Genomic DNA, 19,826 nt, shown 5'->3' with positions numbered 1-19,826 from the left:
ACGTCTTATTAGAATAAATTCTACAAGAAGAAAACAGATCACGTCATGTTTTTTATTTTTTTCCTTTTTTTCTCCCTTTTTTATGTATTTCAGAGTTGTTAGAGGCAGGATTGGTCCATTTGGTCAGATTTTGTCCTAAAACTGGACCATAGCTGGTGACCTGGATATGAGAAAGATGCTGACCTGATTCAGTTTCAGCACCCAGACTTGGCCGTGTGCCCTTTGGCCAGTGAGGTCATCATCCGTACATGTTCCAGCCAAGTTTTTGGGTTTTTTTTTCTCCAGCCTGCAGGATTTGGGTCATTATTAAGACGAACATTTTGGCAACCAGGTTGTTACGATCGGATACCAAAACAAACAACACGCACTGTAAAACCACATGGTTTATAGTATTAGGCCAATACCTCAGATGAACAACAACAAACCTTTTTTCACAATGCAATTATTTATTTAACAAATATTAAGCAAAAGAGAAGGGAAACAAATCATGTGAGCAACACTAAGTATCCCTTTGCTGCTTTAGGTTTTAAGAGGGTACGATGCAGCCAGGTGATGCTAATAATCAACCTTTGATGACGTGATCACCAGAGAGAGTCAAAGTTGAAAGTGTGGTGGCAAACTGAGTCAGTGTGGGCTATGCTGGCTGCACAGCTGCTGAAAAGAGGATTATTAACCTATCACAGGATTAAAATCATCCCATTACCTTCTCTGGAGGACATTGCTAGTTCCAGGTGTCTAAGCAGGGCCAAGAAAATCTTAAAGGACAATATGCAGCCTGGACACAAACTATCTGCCCTCCCTCCATCTTGGCGGTGTTAAAGGTGCCTGAAGGGTGGGACTAATAAATTAAAAAACAGTGTCTATGTTTAGGCCATGCAAACTGTGACCACCGCAAATCAGTAATTTAAAGGGGGACTATTATGGCATCTAATACCTATTTAAACAGGCCTTGAATGTCTTGAAAACAAGCTTTTGATTGTTTTTGCTAAATAAATTAGAAATTCAGCCTCTGATCCATGTCTTTATCTTCCCATTCTCTAACCTCATTATCTATGCAGGATTCTGAGTGGGCGGGGCTATGATAATGAGGCTCTGTGCTGATTGGCTGCCTGAATGACGCGATACACCGCTAAGAAAAAAATGGTGGAAGCTCCGGCCGGCGGAGTTAGTTGTGTGCGTGGATTCACGCATCACAGGCCAACCAATGTAAATCGCATTTTGGTTACGTAACGAAAGGGAGCAGAATCTTATTGGCTCGTAGATCCACATCACACTGGACGGCTCATCCGGGCGGCTGTACAGACACTGCAGAATTTGGTTTCTTTCCTCCTTCTCTGAGTTGGCAGGCTGAGGGGAGACCACTTTATATATGTTAAAGCAAGAAAACACCTGTTTTTCATAATAGGTCCCCTTTAAGTGCAATAATTTAGTTTTGTTTAGACGTCATAGAACTATGTTTTACATTTAACTCACATGTCTTATGTTTGGATGATTGTGGTTCTCTTTGGCTGCGTGAATAGACATTTTTTGAAGTTATATTTATTTATACAGCATTTTATATTTGCATTCTTCTGCTGTGCCTCATGTTGGCACGGTTTTCTGGGTCTACAGCTTCTTCCCACAGTAAAGAAAAAAGTATGTTGAGGTTAACTGTAGATTTTAAATCCCCCACAGCAGTGTGTGTGTGGGTGTGTGTGGTTGTTTGTCCCTATGTGGCCCTGCATTGGACTGGTGACCTGTACTGGGTGCACTCCTGCCTTTCACCCAGAGAGAGCTGGGACGAGCTCCAGCGGATCCTCGAGAGCCCGCGCTAGAGTAAGCAATCATAAGATAATGGGTGGATGGACGATGAGATGTGGGGCATCTAAGTTTGTTGTACTGTTGTGCAATGAGGATAACTCATTCCATGGTCAGCAGGTGTGCAGACCTCTGTAAAAGCAGATGTTTAGGCAGTTTGCTGTCCTGGAGCATCCTGGTGTGTGCTCACTGCAACACTCTTGTCGCAGGTCTCCCAGCGTGCACGGTTAAACCTCTACAACGTAGACTTTCAAGAAACTTTTGAAGGCCCTTTAAGAACACCTCCTCTCCTAACACTCTACCAACTGTACTGTAGCTTTTTTGGATTGTTATTCCACACTTGTATCAGATTAGATTAGATTAGTCTTTATCGGTCATTGTCATATAACAATGAAATTAAAAGTGCCATCAGTCAGTCCTAAAAGACAAACAGATAAATACTATAGTATATAAAAACTTTCACACAACACAAAATAAAACAAATAACTGAGTTAAACCAATAAATAATTAAAAATAGCCTACCCTAGCCTTGTAGCTTGCTTTGGATAAAAGCATCTGCTAAATAAGTAACTGTAACTGTTAACACAGTGCCAAGAGGAAGAGACACAAGCATTGGTTTCCGAGGAGCAGTCGGTATGAAACCATTTCCAATTACCCGGATGAAAAAAATTCTTTGCGAGTGGAAATCATTCAAGACAGCAGCTAACCCTCTCCCCCCCCTACCCCCCTCCCCCCCCCTACCCCCCCCCCCCCCCCCCAACACTGAACGCCCAGCAAATTTACCCCCAGGTCAAACAACTCTCAGAAGAAAGCTTGAAAAAATAAAATTAAAAAAAAAAAGACAGCACAAGAACTGTTTCTTTGGAAGGATTTGAAGATGAAGAGACTAACTAAATCAGACAGGCATTGAACACTCCAAGTTGTTTTGCTGCCTCATGTTGATCTACAAGCTGATGAGTCATGGGGTTGTCCACATGGTGTAATTATTTATTTATTTCCTTTCAATTCATTCACTTCCTCTTGCTACTTCATCCGCTTGCTACTTTATTCCATTTTATTATACTGCTTGCTACTTTATTTTATTTTGTACATTGTGTACAGTCTGTTCATATAGTTACTTATTCTTATCCAATATGTTTTCCACCGTCACTGTGTGTAATGCTGCCACTACACTACAATTTCCCTGCTTGGCATAAATAAAGTATATCTATCTATCAATCTCAATCTATCTATCTATCTATCTATCTATCTATCTATCTATCTATCTATCTATCTATCTATCTATCTATCTATCTATCGATAGTGAAAAAAGTGGCATGACATTGTGCATCTGAGGTTGAATTTGACCAATACTACAATCCAATATGAACAGAGGATATTTAATATGCTTTTACACACAAAAAACACCAAACAAACAAACACATGATTAAAAGAGGGGTCACTGACTTGTGCACGACTATATTTAAATGCAACTATTTCAAAATGTACAAGTTATAAAACTGTTCAGACAGAAGGAGACATGACTCATTCCAGTGAATGGTTCATGTGTGTGTGTGTGTGTGTGTGTGTGTGTGTGTGTGTGTGTGTGTGTGTGTGTGTGTGTGGTGTTATTCACAGGTCTATACTGTTGTGTATCATGCAGCCTCCACGGTCCTGTCAGCCCCCGATCACGCAGCGGCTCCTGCTCTGATTGGTCCGCACCTCAGCACACCTTTGCTCCTGATTGGCTGCCGCGCGAAGCCCCGCCCCCGCCGCGTTTGAACCGATGATGGTGAAGCAGGTCGAGGAGAGAGCTGGGGACGGACTACATTCTCTCCTAAAGGTCTCAACCAAGACGACAGGTTCAGCAAATGCCTAACCTGCCGTCCTTCCAGGCCCACACACATGTGAGTATTTTATTTTCTGGACGTCATGCATTTCAACTCGGCTTTACCATGTCTTCTCTGTCGGACCAGGTCACACAGAGTACCGTTTGCTTGATTTTGAGGGGTAACATTGGGGTTCATAGGTTGGGGGCACTGCCTTTGGGTGCACAGAGAACACACCCTGAATGATAAACTAAATAAATAAAACAAGGTCCTTCTGGTCTTCACATCAGCCTACAGTTAGAAGTATGCAAAACTGATAACAGTAAAAATCCATCTATTTTCCTGTGTGTCCATTTAACCCCTGACCTGGAGACAGTAGGCCAGCTGATCACGGTCATTGCACGTGCTGCTTCCTGTGTTCTGGTCATAGGCCCTTACATTTATACAATCAAGTCATGACAAGATGCAAATCATTACAAGATTTTTATATCTAGTCAATGCAAATTAACTGAAACTGAAATGTCTCTGTCAGACCTGCAGGATGGAAGTTGAAGAGCACAAGGTGGACATCCTAGATATCCAGGGTGAGCTCCGGCTCCCCCCCATGGGTGCAGGGGTCTCCAGGGCTGTGGAGGCTCTGGTGTTCCTGACAGCTCATGGGAAGATGAGGACCGTCAGGCCAGGCCCCCCCAGGCCACTGACCCCCTCATCAGACAGCCTAGAGGACGACTGGGTGGTTCCCTCTGGTTCTGCTTTGCTGCAGGACTCCCCTTATGTAAGTGGACCGCATCGCCCCAGAGCTTCAACTTTTAGCCTTTTTAGGTCATGGCTGAATTAATTTTGATGTGGCCTAGATTGTGGTTCCTTCCAGAATATTTAAAAAATAAAAAATGTATAAAGCCGTCTCACTCTCCTGCTGGCATCTCTGGAAACTCATTTGTTTGATTTAACTTTATTATCACTTATCACCAGTACTCGAGTTGTAAAAAAAAAAATCAGGGGGGATGGTGGATTTGATCATATGGGGACAGATAATTTGTGCTGATTACAAATAATATAATATATTACAAATAATAGCAGTGACCAAAACACCTGCAGAAATACTGCAGGAATGACATAGCAGCAGTTAAATGCAGCCTTCTGTAAGCTTTAAATATCCACTGGGGTTACATCTAATACATCAAAACACAACAATAAAAAACACTTTTCTGAACTTATCAATATGACTCTGTCCTTCACAGGATAAGTAACATGGATCACTGCAAAAACTCACAATCCTAACAAGAATATTTGTCTTATTTCTAGTTAAAATGTCTCATTTTAGTAAAAAAAAAATCTCATTACACTTAAAACAAGACTCATCACTGGAAAAAACAACAATTTTCACCTGTTTCAAGTAGATTTTCACTTAAAATAAGTAGAAAAATCTGCGAGTGGAACAAGATTTTTTGCTTGTAATGAGAAGATAAATCTTGTCCCACTGGCAGATCTTTCTACTTATTTCAAGTGCAAATTGACTTGAAACAGGTGAAAATTGTGAAATAAGTTATTTTTCTGGTGATGACTCTAAATGTTGAAATAGCAGTAAAACCACATTCATTGATGAAATGACATAAAGGGTGGAAAGGGGGGATGGCAGTTTTACAGGGGGGATGATTTGGACCGTTTTTATTTCAGGGGGGATGCCGCCCCCCCTCATCCCCACTCAACTCCAGTACTGCTTATCACACTTATGCAACACTACAGTTTCATAATGAAATCAGTGACTAAAATGTGTGAAATTGAATATTCATAAACTAGCAATATAATTGAAGACATGTTGCTTTTCCTTTCAGTGCATGACGCCACCTTACAGCCCACCGCATCTTGAGGCCACCAATCCAACCCCGGTACTGAAACTACATCACACTGCTAAAGAGCTTCCCCTGCAGACTGCTGGTACCCAGAAGTTCCAGTGGACCAGCGTCATCCGCCACACTGCAGACGGCCAGCGCTGCACCTGCCACTCTCCTCTGCTGCAGGAGGACCGGCTCTCCGGGGCTCATACGGAGGACTCTAAGCCGGATTTGAACTCCCGTACGGACGCTAACAGAGGCTCTAAGAAGAGAATTGCAACACAGAGAGATTTCACTGATATGTGGCCAAACTTAGAAGCCAGCCAGACCCGGCTGAATCCGTTAGGCCGGTTTGATCAGACTAACGCACCCCGGTCGGTTCCAGCTGCTGGCAGCCTGCTCTCTCTCGTACCCGTCTGCAGCCAGATTGTTCCCGTTTCTTCTCCATCCCCCGCTGTAGCGCAGAAGCCTGCCAGGACCTCTGAGAGCCAGCAGCAGCACATGCTGCCAGTGGCCTTAGCAATCTCCGCCATGCACACGTCACAGCAGCAGAACCCAGAATGTGGATTACCACAACCAAACACGGCCTCTACGGCATCGACCACTTCTCCTGCACAGGTCTTCTTTGTGGGGGGTGAGGTGGCTAAAGGCCCTGTGCTCTTCCTCGTTCCTCAACCATCTGTTCCTCCCGTCTGTGTTCAGCAAACGCAAGCGCCTCCTGGTGGCAGCAAGTTTGCAGCCATCGCTCCGGCGCCCGGTCCTGCCCTTTCAGAGCCACGGCACCACGCACGCACAGCAATGGCGCGTGTACGCAGTCATGTTTGTCCTCATGAGGACTGCAGGAAGACTTACTTCAAGAGCTCTCATCTCAAGGCCCACATAAGGACACATACAGGTAAGAAATACAATCATTAGAATCGGTGGGCCAAAGGAAGCCCTTCTGTTTATCTCTGTTGGATTAGATTTGAAATATATCTTAAACTGCTCCTCTGTCTTTGCCCAAACAGGTGAGAAACCCTTTAAATGCAAGTGGGAGGGATGTGAAAGGCAATTTGCTCGCTCCGATGAGCTGTCACGGCATCGGCGAACCCACACGGGGGAGAAAAGGTTCACCTGTCCCTTCTGTCTCACTCGTTTCATGCGCAGCGACCACCTTGCCAAACACACTCGACGTCACCTGGCGGCAAGGAAGACATCCTACTGGACGCTAAGGGTCGCCCACCCTGCACACCTCACTGGAGTCAGAACTGTTCAACAAACCCTCTGTGAGGCGTCCTAAGTGATTATAAAGGGAGGAACTTTTCATAACAGCAGTGAGACAGCTGACAGAGCAACTGTGATGCTCTGAGTACATGAAAGAGGGATCAAACTGTTTACCGTACATTTGACCATAAACCCGTGTTCTCTTACTGTTTTATACATTAAAAAGTCTTGCATATGAGAATCTATATTTGAAAGGAGACCTGCGATTCCCATTTTTCATAAGCTAACACTATTTGCTGAGGTATAAAATGTCTGTCAGGGAAATAGAGGACAAAAGCCCCCGCTTTAGATTAGAGATGCACCGATTTTGAGGGCCGATCACCGATCTCTAAAACCAGTATCGGCCGATCCCAATTTTGCCGATCACCGATCACAGCGTGAAATCCATAAATTCGTCAATATTGTTGTCTCATGTTCACGACACTGACATTGTATTATTAGGTATAAAAATTAGGAGATTAGGTGTAAGACTCGGCTTACAAAGAGTAAGTGTAGTTTAGTAGCTTCAGCTTTCCTGTGGTAATAATTATGTACAAAATGTGCAACACAGACATGTCACTCTCTAAAAGTTGATGCAAGTTGTAAACTATATAAACCTTAGTTTTCCTGTGGAAAGAGGAATTAAATCTTAAAATAAAAATCTTGCAAACTGCAAATTTGTTGTCCTTTTCAGACATTGTAAAACGCCCACACCGGCAAGGCCGACGCCCCCTTAGGACAGCTTGGTCTGAGATGCGGGAACGCCCGCGCGGGCGGGGGTTTGTTGTTGTAAACGTCATCAGATCGGCCGCTCTGAACTATTATTTTCCGATCTCCGATCAAAGCCCATAGGGCCATTATCGGCCCGATCCCGATCAGGGGCCGATCAATCGGTGCATCTCTACTTTAGATTGTATCTTTACAGCTTTGTTCACAACAGCTGCTTTAAGAAATCTAGCGAAAAGGGAAACTGGCTAAAGCTGAAGATGGACAAGTGGAAATATTCTTCTCCGATCTCAGTCTGCGATGTCTCAGACCCCCCGTCGGTGTGAATGGCTCACTTAATGGTGCATTTTCAGAATGAGGCAGCCACATTCAAAGTGACTGGATAGTATTGTTGGAACTTTTGAGGTTGTGGTCACTTCAAACATCCAAATATATACTGAAACAGGAAATGTTACATTTGCACAATGTTGCTTTCTCTTTGTACAAGTATCGCCTTGTAACCGTCAATCGGAGGCTGTCCTGATCTTTAACTGCTGATATTGTATGTCCTGCTGAGTTTCAACTGTGTGAGAAATGCAGCTCATGAATCCTTTAGTTTGCGACTGAAGTAAAATCAGGTCATGATGCTGTGAAATGGAGGTTTATGTTTTGGATGCATCACTTCACTGTTCAAGACTTGTAGCCCTTTTTGTTTTCACAATAAAACACAATGCATTCAGTCTCAAGTCAACCTATTTATTACTTTTCATTTTGATAAGCACAGCTAGAACTTAATCGCAGGCAAGTGTCTGATAATTTAACATCTTAGACCCAGATTGGGTGACAACTCCACAGATAAACTATGCAAGTAGATTTAAATCAAGAAGTCCTGTAATATTCCTTCAACAAACTGTTGAAAAAATATTAAACTATAAATACCAGAAGAAAGCAAAAAGGTCATGTATCAATATAATGTGCTGCTTATTATTATTTTAAATAAAACGTTCCATTCATGTCAGCTGACCGGGTATCCGTCAACACTTGCCCTGTTCCTCTGCAGCACATGCGGTCTGCTAATCTGGCCTTGCTCTCCGTTGGCGCAGCAGTCGCCTGCTGACCCTTCGCTGATCTCGACAGAAAGTTGCTCAACACTTTGGAAAAACACACAAATACCAGTTTACTGGTGAACACTTAAGATTTAGCTTTCACACCACACCAGTTTTCCACATATGGTGACAATACTGACAAGAATGGCTCTTCTTTTATCAGATCAGACACATGTTAATTCATCTCTGTATATGCAGCAACATCTTATCTGTAAGGTCCCCTTTTAAAACACTAAGAAGGAAAACACATTTTAAAAGGTATTAATGGAGTCAAGCTCTCATCACAAGTAATAAATTACAGAACCAATTGAACTCATAAATACACATCTTGTAGCAAAGCTCAAAACAATAACTTGGACCTGGTTTTATTTAAAACACTGCCTCACTCAGGGACAGTCTATTGGCAACAGTAATGAAGATAACAACACATCTGTCACACGTTATGTTAGATCTTTACAGGCCTACTGCAGTAATGTAAACTGCACTTATGTGGGATACTGATAAAAAGAGAAAAATGTAATTTCTGGACTCATCCATTTTGTTGCATACGAACTGACATCTACTCTGGTTTTGCTGTCTAATCACAAATTGTACATTGGGGGTTGTCAGATAAAAAAAGTTCCGGTTAATCTGGTCCCAGTTATATCAAACACTTATCTGCACAGCTGGATGAATTCATCCATGACAAAAAATTGCTAGCAGCACAAACCAGTGAGACAAGCTGAAAGCTCCCCTGGTCGGTTGATGCTAAGCTGGCACAGACAGCGCAGCCTCCGTGTGGCAGGATTTGAGAAAATAAGGGACCAGCGAGAAGTTCTTCAGCGTCGTCTCGTGGGGGAAACCAGTGTCCTGCATCTCAAACCTAAAGGAGGAAAACAATCTTTAGTCAAAGGGGGGGTGAAATGCATCTGTTCTAATGAGACTTATTCCCAACACTACAGAAAATGTGGTAAAGCACTGCAACTTTCCAGTCTCTGGAGGAGATGACGTGGTAGACGTGGGGCGGTGGTGAGTCGGTGGAGGGGAGCAGCGGCTGACCCAGGCTGTAGGCACCAGCATGTGCAAACACCAACCAGTCTCCTATGTTGAGCTCAGGCAGCAGACAGTGCTCCACTACCTGGTCCATGTCGTCCCCAGAAGGACCCCAGAGGCTGCTGCTGAAAAGTGGAGCATCCTTGGACGTGTCCTGTTTACAAGGAATCAAATTAGTTATTCGCTGCCAATTCCGTTGTTTGTTGGGTCTGATGAGTTATTTGGGAAAACAGAGGAAAGAGTTGTTGTGGTTACATCTCACTCACCTTGTGAACAGATGGGGCTGTGATCAGTGTTTCAGAGAGCTTGCTGGAGAACGATCCGTACACTCCCTCATTCAGGTAGTACTGGAATTCTGGCTCCTCGTTGGGAGATAGCTCATCTATTCAGAGATGTGGCAAACACATTTTTCTGTTTAATCTTAATGATGTGTTCCACATGCACTGTTTAAGGGAATTCTTGGAGTTTGGTTACTTTTGGGACATGAAATGTTCACATAATGTACTTGATTAAATCGACTACGTCTACATATTTTCTCAGTAGCACACCACTCACCATGTTCCTGGTCCTTGCGGTCGCGGGCCACCACTTCCTTGCAGATGACATTGACAGCCAGGGTGAAGGCAGAGGACACAAAGAAGCTTCCCGGCTCAGCGATGATGGAAACTCCAGTGGAAGGAGGAAAGTACACATCCACCACAGGCATGACTGCACTATTAATCTGAAAAAGAGATGACAAACCTTTTTTTTTTAAAAGATTCAGTAACATTTTACACAATCTATTAATATTCCTGACAAAAGAAGTTTATCATTAGCAGCAACAGTACTGATAACAGTGAAAAGAATGAATACAATGAATTCAACAAAAGCATATTCTCCATAGTGCCCCCCCAGCATGTCTTCAATTAGAATGATGTATAGAAGACAAAGACTGATAATAACCAATTCCAGCTGGGTCTCAGAGCCACTGAATCCACTGCCAATGTCCAAAATGTTCATGTTGAATCCCATTTCCTCCTGCAGCAGCAAAAAAACACCACATATTAACAAATGAATGAATGTGCTGCATGTCTCTGGATCATCATATATAGTATAGTTATAGAAAACAGTCACAAAGCATTACTTACTCCCATATCAAAGACACAACGGGCATCAGAAATGGCATGAACATAGACCTGGTCATCTTCACAGGAGCTGGAAATGTGACACCTGAAGAGAAAAAAAAGACAGTTTATAGTCCCTTATAATTCAAACTATTTATCCATCAAAGACGATAAAAATGTTCTCAAGATCGGTCTCCTGGTCTTGATGTCAAGCGTATCTATTAAAACAGCAATAAAAGTTGCTTTTCTTCCTCAGTGAGGAATATAGATGTATAGATGTATATATGCCTCACCTGACTCCCACAACTTGCACACCAAGCTCTTTTGCACTCTCCAACAGATGCCTGCAGTCCTTGAGAGAGCATCCAAAGGTCATGCTCATGTCACCGTCAGGGTTGGATGCCTCTGTTGACACCTGTACCAGCAGCCTGAATTAACACACAAGAAACAAAATACCACGTTATTTTTTTTTCTCAAGGACAAAAAGGATCTAGGATATAGGGACCAGGGTCAGGCAGTGAAGTCCATGTTTAATGTCCCCATCCTCTGCTGGGCCTGAATGTTGACCTTCCACCTTTAATGTTAGGCTGTGTGTCTCGGTTAGTCATCAGTATTATTACATTTCTTGGCTTTTGAGGGACTCGTCTCTTACTAAATAGAAATGTAGTTGTGAAGTACTTTGAGGAAACATAGAAATAGTAGACTGTTAGCGCTCCTGACAGTGCTTAGAAGTCCAGACAGAAATATAAAATGGAAAGCATTTTAAGCTTAAAGAAATTATCAGTGGATGAGAGTCTGACACATTTAGCTCAAGTTGCAAACAGTGCATAACAGAATGCTTTGTGTGAGTCTACATATGGTCCTGTAATGGATGACCTCTGCTGGCTGTTTCCCTGGCATTTAGCCAGAGAGAGAAGGGATAGGCTCCAGCAGATCCCTATGACCCTAAATAGGAATAAGTGGGTAAAGATAATGGATGGATGTCATTCCATTTGCACCAGGCCTGATCTGCCCTCACTGAGTTTTCTCTTCTCAGTTGGTAAAAATGGCTTCTGATTATAGAGCATACAATATAAGACCCCTAACAATTAAAACAGCTTAAATGTTGTAACCTAGAACAGTGCTGGACACATGTAGCAGTAATTCCTGGGCCATGTTTGTTTTTTCTTCTGTACATTCTTGGAAACATTTTCCCCTTTGAAAGTCAGATTTGAAACAATTCTACACTGATGTGGATTTGGATGCAGTGACGCTCAAATGATTTCTGCTGCTGTCACATTTAAACACCCGTTATCACTATCCATGTTAGCAGGGAAGCCGTGGATGAATCTGATTGAACTTTACAAAGTGTGACTAAATGTAGATCCACAAATCAAGACAGTCGGAGAAGACGAAGAAAATGAAGAGCAGGAGTAAACCAGGGACAAATATGGAGGAAGTTTGTCACTTGACTGTCATGGAGAATGTGAGATCACTGAATGAAATTGATGATCATAAAGAAATTATAAAAACAAATTCTGAATTTTGGGAATGAAGTATTAAACAGTTTAAGGCCCCTACACAAGGCACTATTTTTGTCTGTCTCAGACGAAAGATGACCTTAGTAAAAGAATCATGGAAGTATCCGTCATCGTTGGTCCAAATCGGCTGTCTCACATCGTACAATGTGAGTGATGTGACGACCACCGTCACACTGATCTTGCATTCAAAAACTGCCTGATATAATCTTCTGATAGCGCCAGAACTCATATGACTATGTACTGACTAGCCAATTAAAACACAACTTTAAATTATGTATTCATCCAATTCTTTAAAAAAAAGTGAAACATAAAAGAAACAAAGCTTCATGAGACTCTGAGCAACAATCAGATTTGGTGCCGTTGTGGCTACACTGACAGCCAAAGTTGGTCTCCTCTCCCAGATCATGACCGGGAACACATTCTCCTTCAGCACTTTTTTTCTTTAAAGCATTTTTGGCACACATAAAAACTACAACAGAGGGGTTAATTGTCACCTTTTGTTTGTTTACCGCTATGTATGTTGATGACGCAACCTGCACTCCAGCACATCAGATCCTAGCCATGACACAAGGGGGCATCATCGTTAAGTCTGTACACACCGTTCTAGACATCGTCCCAAGATTAAGCAGAGATATTGTGGAGTACAGCACTAGATTTCAATGAATTGTAAAAACAGAAAAGGAAAATGTGAGTGGATTATTAAATATTTTTGGATTTACATCAATATACCTTATCAGCCAATCCCAGAATCAATACTGTGTGGGAATTCCTTAGCCTTTGTTCATCTTTTTTAGAGCTGCTGCGATTAGTCGACGATAATTTTTTTTGTTGACCGTTAATTTCATTTTGGTCTCCAGTCTCAAACAGTTCATCTGCATTCAGGTAATTTTACTCCACACCACGAGTTTTACTGTGTGCACCCTGCTGGTTAAATTGGCTGCCCTCTCGATTCCCTCCCCTGTATTGAGCTTCTTTTACCGCCGGTTCTGAGCATCCTCGTGTTTTAATACAGAAAATATAACTTGGCGGTGAGTCTGAATCAATTATGGTGATTTCTAGAAAAAGACTGAAAGCATTGAAAGAGAATACTTTAAGGCAGCTGGTGATAAGAGTGGTTTCTAAACTTTGTTGGCTTATCATGGGACTACATCCGCGATGCATGAGCACCTGAAAAGGAAGCACACGGAAGCTGTTGAAGATGCTTCTAAACAGCAAAGGACAATGTAAGTATGACTATTATTTAAACGTCATGCCAGCTTGTGATTTTTTTTAAATAAATCTGGTGAAGAATGATGACCATGTTTGGATGTTAAGCAGGCTACCTGCTACTTTTGACGTGGTGCAGGTGACACTGGCCCTTGAGTTGCCTTCAAAGTAAAATGAACAAAAAAATAAATGGCTATCATTTGATTTTTTTGGGGGGGGGGGGGGGGGGGGGGGGGAAATTAGTCGTTTATAGTAGACTAATCAAAAAAACAGATTAGTTGCTAGACAATGAGTCATTAGTGGCAGCACTAATCTTTTCTCAGTGTTTAAAATATTTGACCTTCTCACCTTTAGAATATTAAAAGTGTAAAAAAACAGTGGTCTCGTTATTGTGCTGATTAGCATGTTTGGTATTTTTGTGTCTGGCAAACAGCTTATGTTTGTTCAAGGGGCAGATTTACTGAGAAAGCGGGAAGGCTTGGAGTCAGAGAGAGCCAGAAACTTCATATGAAAGTACAAAGAACAGGAGTACAGTAGATGATGATAACACTGCTGCCAGCCATCCCGTCCCTGGCAACATTTGCCCTTGATAAATGTTTCTGTTCATTGTGCCACCCAACATTAATAGGACATTTTTGCCCATGGCTAAAACAAATTCTTATTAAAAAAAAAAAAAAAAAAAAACTTACTTGGAACCAGGGTGGCAGCGGGAAATCTTACGCAGTTCTGCTTCATTATCACACACCAGCAGGTCAATACCGTTCTTAGCAGCATATTTTATCTGAGAGACCTGTTTACAAACACCACTGTAGATGATATCTTCAGAGGGAATACCATGGCTCTGCACCAGCTCAAGTTCAGACTGAAATACAAAAACAAAAGAGGATTCCATTAAAACACATTATGTGAACAAAGGATGTAATATGAAAATTTTTCAAAGATCGTTGGTGTCTCTGAAACTATTCTATGGCTTGTAGACACTTGTCAGTGTCAGTGGAGTGCAGCAGATACATTTAATTAAAAATACAAAAACCTTTGTGTTGGCACACTATGCAGGATTTGACAGTGCATACAGCAATCTCATTTACAAACTGATTCTAGTGGTCTGACATGTTATACAAGGATACCTTGTTGGTGCATGTGAAGCCAGAGCCAAGCGCAGCAAGAATTTCGATCACAGCTGGACTGCTGTTGCATCTGACTGCGTAATAGGGTCGAATTTGGGGCATGTGAGTTCGCCAGCGAACATGCTGCCTCATTATGACCCCCAGGTCTGCTACAAAGAACGCATTCTTCTCAGTCTAGGATAAGAGAAATATACATGTGGAAGAGTCAGAAAACAAACTTATACAACACCCCAAATCCATGTCCTAAGCTTAAAAAAACAAACTTCTTAATGTGTAGTAAACGTGCAGTAAGCATCTATTAAAACGACTGGATATGCACTGAGAAAAGCCCTTACCAGTGTTTGTTCATCAATATGATTGGCAATCACGTCACAAAGAGCGGTGCCCCCCTCCAGTAGGCCAACAGAATACTGCGGTTCATCAGTGATTCCCTTCATCCTCTCAACCGTTTTCTTGTAATCCGACAGGCATAAAGAATGTGGATAGTCCAAAGTGATCTTGCTCACTCCCCCTCGAGCCCCCAGGGTCCTAGATTTATGCAACAAACTGTACAAGAAAAAAAAAATAAAGTCAGTGTAAAAAGGAAAAATTCAAGGAGCAAGAACACCCCATCTTATTTAGATAATGCTTGATCAGTGTTGTAGTCAAGGTCCTTTCTACTTTATTCTGGAAGTGGATCCTAAATTTATCTGATGAGAATGAATGAAAGAAAATCAAAGAAGCCATTTTCAGTCAGTGTGTAATCAGTGTAAACCGAGAGCAGGTTCCACGTTACAGGGTGGCTTTTTAAGAGAAGGCCTATTGTTTTAAAAGCCACCATGAAAACACAGAGCATGGGGCACAGAGTTCATATACTTTACCATCAAGTTCTCTCAACAATTACAATAAATGCCTGAGTTGGTGACCCATAAATGTTCTTTTTGATGACATTAACTAAAGGACAATACTGGCTATGTCTGTGTCTCAACATTATCTTTCCTAAAGTTGTGTTTCTGTCATTTTGCCAATTTGAACTGGACACTAGAAGTTAAATGACTGTGGAAGGTGATATGTGGCGACAACTAATGTTCCTAACAGCTCACAGATTTATTGTGAGCTTTATACCTGAGTGGCAACACTGATACAAAAAAAAATCATTTACAGGGTTTTAACAGTTTTGACTAATTTTGAAGGATATTACATAATTGCAACTATAAAAATGCTCACTGCTGGAGCATTGGTTAAAAGGACATTGGGTGATGACTCAACACTTTTCTATCTTTAAAAATCAACCAAGCCTTCATGAAATTTAGAAAATATTTAACTGTGTCCTTCTCACATAAAAAAACAGTGATGATAGTACTGTGACGTGTTTGTACAGTTAAGTAATTACGAATGCAAAAGAACAGCTATGAAGTTAGAGAAAATGTCATTTACACATATCTAACAGATTCATATCTATGTACTTCCTCTTTAACTGCATGAAATCTTACAGAAGAAAAGCCAGTCAGAACACGATGTCATGTTACTTCAATACAAGTGCTGAAAATAGATCTGAAATAAAACTAAAACTGTGATTCATGAGACATGCAGCTTGTTAATTCACACATCTTCCTTTTAAAGACTTAGTGACAGTTTTTGTTAAAGTGGCTTTGCAAACGACGATACTGATAAATATATGTGTACACAAACATAAAGAAAAAAAAAATATTTCACATGACAGTGTTTCTGACAAAAGATTAACCGTAACACAACACTTTAAAAATACGTATGAGTTATTCATTTTACAGCTAATTTACCCACATGGATGAGTCCTGGGCCGAACACTCGGCCACTATCAGCTAGGATCCCAAGGCGGCTCTGCGTTGAAGTCAAACGGCTCTCTGTAAAGAGCTGCCCCTAGATCCTCTGGGTAGTTGCTACACACCTGCAGTTACATGGGGACAAAGCACACAGAGAACCGTCACTGACAGGTGAAATAACAACAGTTATTCTTTACTCAACTGGCTAACCCCATGTTCCAAAGGTGATGGTGGCAGCGCACATACACACATTTCAATCTGCACAAGTAATGTTTAAAGCTAAAAAATCATTCGCTACCGGATAACATTTAGAAATTATTAATTGGGAGGGAAGGGGGTTATAATTTAAGGGGTAACCTAAACTTCAAATCTTTATTTGTGCATACAACAAAAATAATTTTTTGTGTATCAGTTTGTGGAATTAAACTGTGGAATGGTTCGAATTTGGAGTTAAAAGAATGTACAAACATAAAAAAATTTAAGAAGAAATATAAAGAAATACCGGTAGTTTATTCAAGGTATAAAAGTGAAGACTGTGTTTAAAGATGACCAGCTGTTTGTGTTCTGCTATTTTGTCATGTTGTCTTTGTATATTTATATACTTAGAGATACGTATTATATTTAAATCATAGTTATTTCATATTTATATCATAGTTATATTATATTTATGATAGAGCTTACATCTTGGTTTAAACAGGTTATTTTTGTAAAAATGATATATATTTATACAAATTAGTATATAGTATAAAAAATAAATACAGACATCATTTATGTTTAGTTGTGGAAAGGGGGTGGGATTAAATAAGTTTATACTTCCTCCCACTGCTTTCCGAACATGTAACTTGAAGTATGTGTTTTGATGCTGTTTTTTTCTTTATATGGTGGAGCGCCCACCTGGATTTGTTTTCCTTTCTTTTTTCTTGTTTTTTTTATACATGTTCGAAATAAACAAAAACGAACGAACATACATTATATACATGTGTGTATATAAAGGGATATTTTACATACATTATTTAAAACAACACCATTTCTTCAAAAGCTTCTAATATCAGATTTGGTGTATTTCGAGGCAAGAAATTACATAACTAATGAGCACTAATCTATTATTAATCTGTTTATCCAGCTGGTTATTATATCTTTCTCATCACTGTAACAGCGGCCACGATAAACCCTCAGACACAGAGGTAAAATGCTGTTTTATAAGCTGAATACCTCGTTTTTGAGTCATATTTCTATAGTTAATAAAACAGCTGTAACGTACACAGAGTAACGGTTTGGTTAGTGCGGCTGAAGGCTGATTTATGGTTCCGCGTTACACCAACGCAAAACTACGACGTAGGGTACGCGGATCGCGCCCCCTACGTCGCGCGTCGCCGCGTACCCTACGCCGTAGGCTACGTGCGTCGATTAAACGCGGAACCATAAATCAGCCCTTAAGCCATGGTGGAGCTAACAGCGGCTAGCAGCTAGCGGCTAACCCGGTACTCACGTTGGCTGGAGACCCAAACCAGGGGACGCAACGCTTTTTCTTTTTAGGCGGAATTTTTAAACAGTGGTGGAGTAACTAAGAGAGAAAAGGTGTGCTGCCATGGATTCTGTTAGCTGACGGCCGTCGGTGCTGGTCCCAGCGGGAGCTGCTAATCCTCTGTGATGACCTAGTGAGTGAGGCGGAAGAGCGGCGCGGTTCGGCAGCCAGCTGGACCTGGCAAGTAGTTCCGGTTCCGTTATCCACATCCGCGGTTAGAGCGACAGGTACGAGCGTTCAACATTTATTATTGTTGAGAAGGGAATTCAATGTGAAAAATGTAATTAAATGTATCATTCAATTAAAGATACTCATATATTAATATTAATATATATTAATATATAATAATATATCATTTTTTGGCACATGTAAATCAAGATAGCAAGTTTTAAAGGATGACATTCTTTGTTTTGTTGTTTTGTTTTCTTCTCATGAAGTGTTGATTTTTTTTGATTTTTTTTTAGATGTACAAAATAAAATAAATGAAATAAAATCAAATCAAATCAAATCAAATAAAAAAAATCAAATATATAAGATATTAATATATATTAATTTAAGATTAATTATGATTAAATTATCATTTTAATTAAATGTGATCCACCAGTGAAATAAAAAAAACTAGTAATGCTGTTTTTTCAACAAAAATAAATTACATTTATTTGTTTGTTTTTGTGTATTATTTTATATTTTTCAAATTGAGTAAATATTAATTTTTATACTGAACAAATAAAACAAGTTTCGGGTCAAAATGTGTCTAGAATAGGTTACTTGGTTCATTTTTGCATGGACACTGTCACATCCCAGCAACATCTAAGGAATGTGGAAATAAGGACTGGGAAGGAAACTTAAATTTCATTTTAATTTTCAATTTTTAAATAAATGTTAAACTGTTATTCTCTTTTCCACAAGCTAGTTTCAGAATAGTTTAAAAAATATTCATCACTTGTGCTCATCCATTACTTTCCTCCATTGATCATTTGTTACTCATCTGTTTATTTATTATTTAACTGTACAGAGACTCTGTTCCTTAGTTAAGTTTTGTGTGTTAACAAAAAGGAAAAAAAAAGGGACAATGTATAATGTATAATGTTTATCTTTGATTATATGTATCCATGTTATCATTATATGTTGTTTTTTCTAAACAGATCAATAAAAAAAATATTCATGACACAAAGTCAAACTATAAGCTGCATTTATAGATCTATTAAAACCTCTACTGTTTATCAAGAATTACCTGTGTTACGTCTTCATTGCATTTCCCATGGCTCACTGGGGATGAAGAAATGCTGTCCAATAAAGTTGGCAGTATTATCCTTTTTATTCTGAAACAGTCACTTGCAAATCATCAGTTCCACATGCAGCTAGTGCAATGCATATCTTTACTCTTCAAGTTCAAGCTTAGACTGGATTTTCCTGTCCTCTAGTCTCAGTTGTTGTGACTTTGAGAAGTTGCGACTGCCTCTTTTTCCCCCCAAGAAGATAAATTTGCATGTCTCCCTCTTCAGCAATGGAGGAGGAGGGTGCCAAGTTACTGTTAGCCAAACAGAAGGGAGGTGTTTTCTCTTGGGCTGGTTTGACTTCATAACAATATTCACATCATGCTGTTACTAGTTTGCAGGTACTGAACAAAATTTTCCTATGTCTTAATGCTCTGTTTCAAGGTTCGAGGGCTTTCTATGATTTGTATTTTTTTTAAGATATATATATTTTTATTTTTGTTTTTGTAGGGGATGGGGTGGTGTGTGTGTGTGTGTGTGTGTGTGGGAGGGGGGGGGGTCTTAATGTTTCCTAAATTCAGTATTTCCATCTTTTTTTAGAGGACATATAATCAAACAAAAAAACACATCCGTTCCTAGAGTACTCATGTAAGCTGTTATGTATTCACGTGAAGCTCAGGAATTTTTCTGAGACCCAGTAAGCTGAACCCCAGAGCATCAAGAAACCCTAAACCTCATGGTAATCCTGTATTTTCCAAAAACAATATTCCTTAGTCTTTGCCAGACCAGTGTGGCTGGCCTACATCATATTCTGGATTATGC

General features: G+C 40.5%; 2 protein-coding genes across 4 annotated transcripts; one reads left to right on the top strand and one right to left on the bottom strand.

Moving 5' to 3' along the window:
• The first annotated feature begins 3,555 nt into the window (after positions 1–3,555).
• On the top strand, positions 3,556–7,250 carry LOC133425036 (Krueppel-like factor 10). Its single transcript, XM_061715689.1, has 4 exons — positions 3,556–3,683; positions 4,138–4,380; positions 5,441–6,335; positions 6,448–7,250. The coding sequence occupies exons 1-4, from the start codon at positions 3,648–3,650 to the stop codon at positions 6,717–6,719; spliced, it is 1,446 nt and encodes a 481-aa protein (XP_061571673.1). The 5' UTR covers positions 3,556–3,647; the 3' UTR covers positions 6,720–7,250.
• An 879-nt stretch (positions 7,251–8,129) lies between these two features.
• Positions 8,130–19,171, bottom strand: LOC133425046 (antizyme inhibitor 1-like). 3 transcript variants are annotated; one of them, XM_061715718.1, is made up of 12 exons: positions 19,022–19,171; positions 16,264–16,387; positions 14,817–15,027; positions 14,482–14,655; positions 14,044–14,216; positions 10,922–11,056; positions 10,653–10,734; positions 10,468–10,542; positions 10,081–10,246; positions 9,792–9,907; positions 9,463–9,679; positions 8,130–9,356 (listed from the first exon to the last, which is right to left on the bottom strand). In XM_061715718.1, the coding sequence occupies exons 3-12, from the start codon at positions 14,916–14,918 to the stop codon at positions 9,241–9,243; spliced, it is 1,356 nt and encodes a 451-aa protein (XP_061571702.1). In that variant the 5' UTR covers positions 14,919–15,027; positions 16,264–16,387; positions 19,022–19,171; the 3' UTR covers positions 8,130–9,240. The 3 variants fall into 3 exon arrangements, with proteins under 3 accessions (XP_061571702.1, XP_061571693.1, XP_061571684.1); XM_061715709.1 differs by lacking the exon at positions 19,022–19,171 and adding an exon at positions 17,752–17,955 and having other exon boundaries at positions 16,260–16,387; XM_061715700.1 differs by lacking the exon at positions 19,022–19,171 and adding an exon at positions 17,752–17,955.
• Positions 19,172–19,826: the final 655 nt, after the last annotated feature.

This window comes from Cololabis saira, chromosome 3, assembly GCF_033807715.1.
Source record: "Cololabis saira isolate AMF1-May2022 chromosome 3, fColSai1.1, whole genome shotgun sequence".
In the NCBI taxonomy this organism is placed as follows: domain Eukaryota; kingdom Metazoa; phylum Chordata; class Actinopteri; order Beloniformes; family Belonidae; genus Cololabis; species Cololabis saira.
Note: the sequence above shows the minus strand (reverse complement) of the source record. Positions and strands in the feature narration are given on the sequence as shown.

What these genes read in the sequence shown, in the direction of transcription:
- LOC133425036 (XM_061715689.1), top strand. Translation starts at nt 3,648, where the DNA reads ATGCCTAACCTGCCGTCCTTCCAGGCCCACACACAT. An exon ending in TGCTGCAGGACTCCCCTTAT is followed by an intron (nt 4,381 to 5,440) that starts GTAAGTGGACCG and finishes TTTTCCTTTCAG; the next exon opens with TGCATGACGCCACCTTACAG. An exon ending in CCACATAAGGACACATACAG is followed by an intron (nt 6,336 to 6,447) that starts GTAAGAAATACA and finishes TTGCCCAAACAG; the next exon opens with GTGAGAAACCCTTTAAATGC.
- LOC133425046 (XM_061715718.1), bottom strand. Translation starts at nt 14,918, where the DNA reads ATGAAGGGAATCACTGATGAACCGCAGTATTCTGTTGGCCTACTGGAG. An exon ending in ATATTGATGAACAAACACTG is followed by an intron (nt 14,656 to 14,816) that starts GTAAGGGCTTTT and finishes CTCTTATCCTAG; the next exon opens with ACTGAGAAGAATGCGTTCTT. An exon ending in CCGCAAGGACCAGGAACATG is followed by an intron (nt 9,908 to 10,080) that starts GTGAGTGGTGTG and finishes ATCTCTGAATAG; the next exon opens with ATGAGCTATCTCCCAACGAG.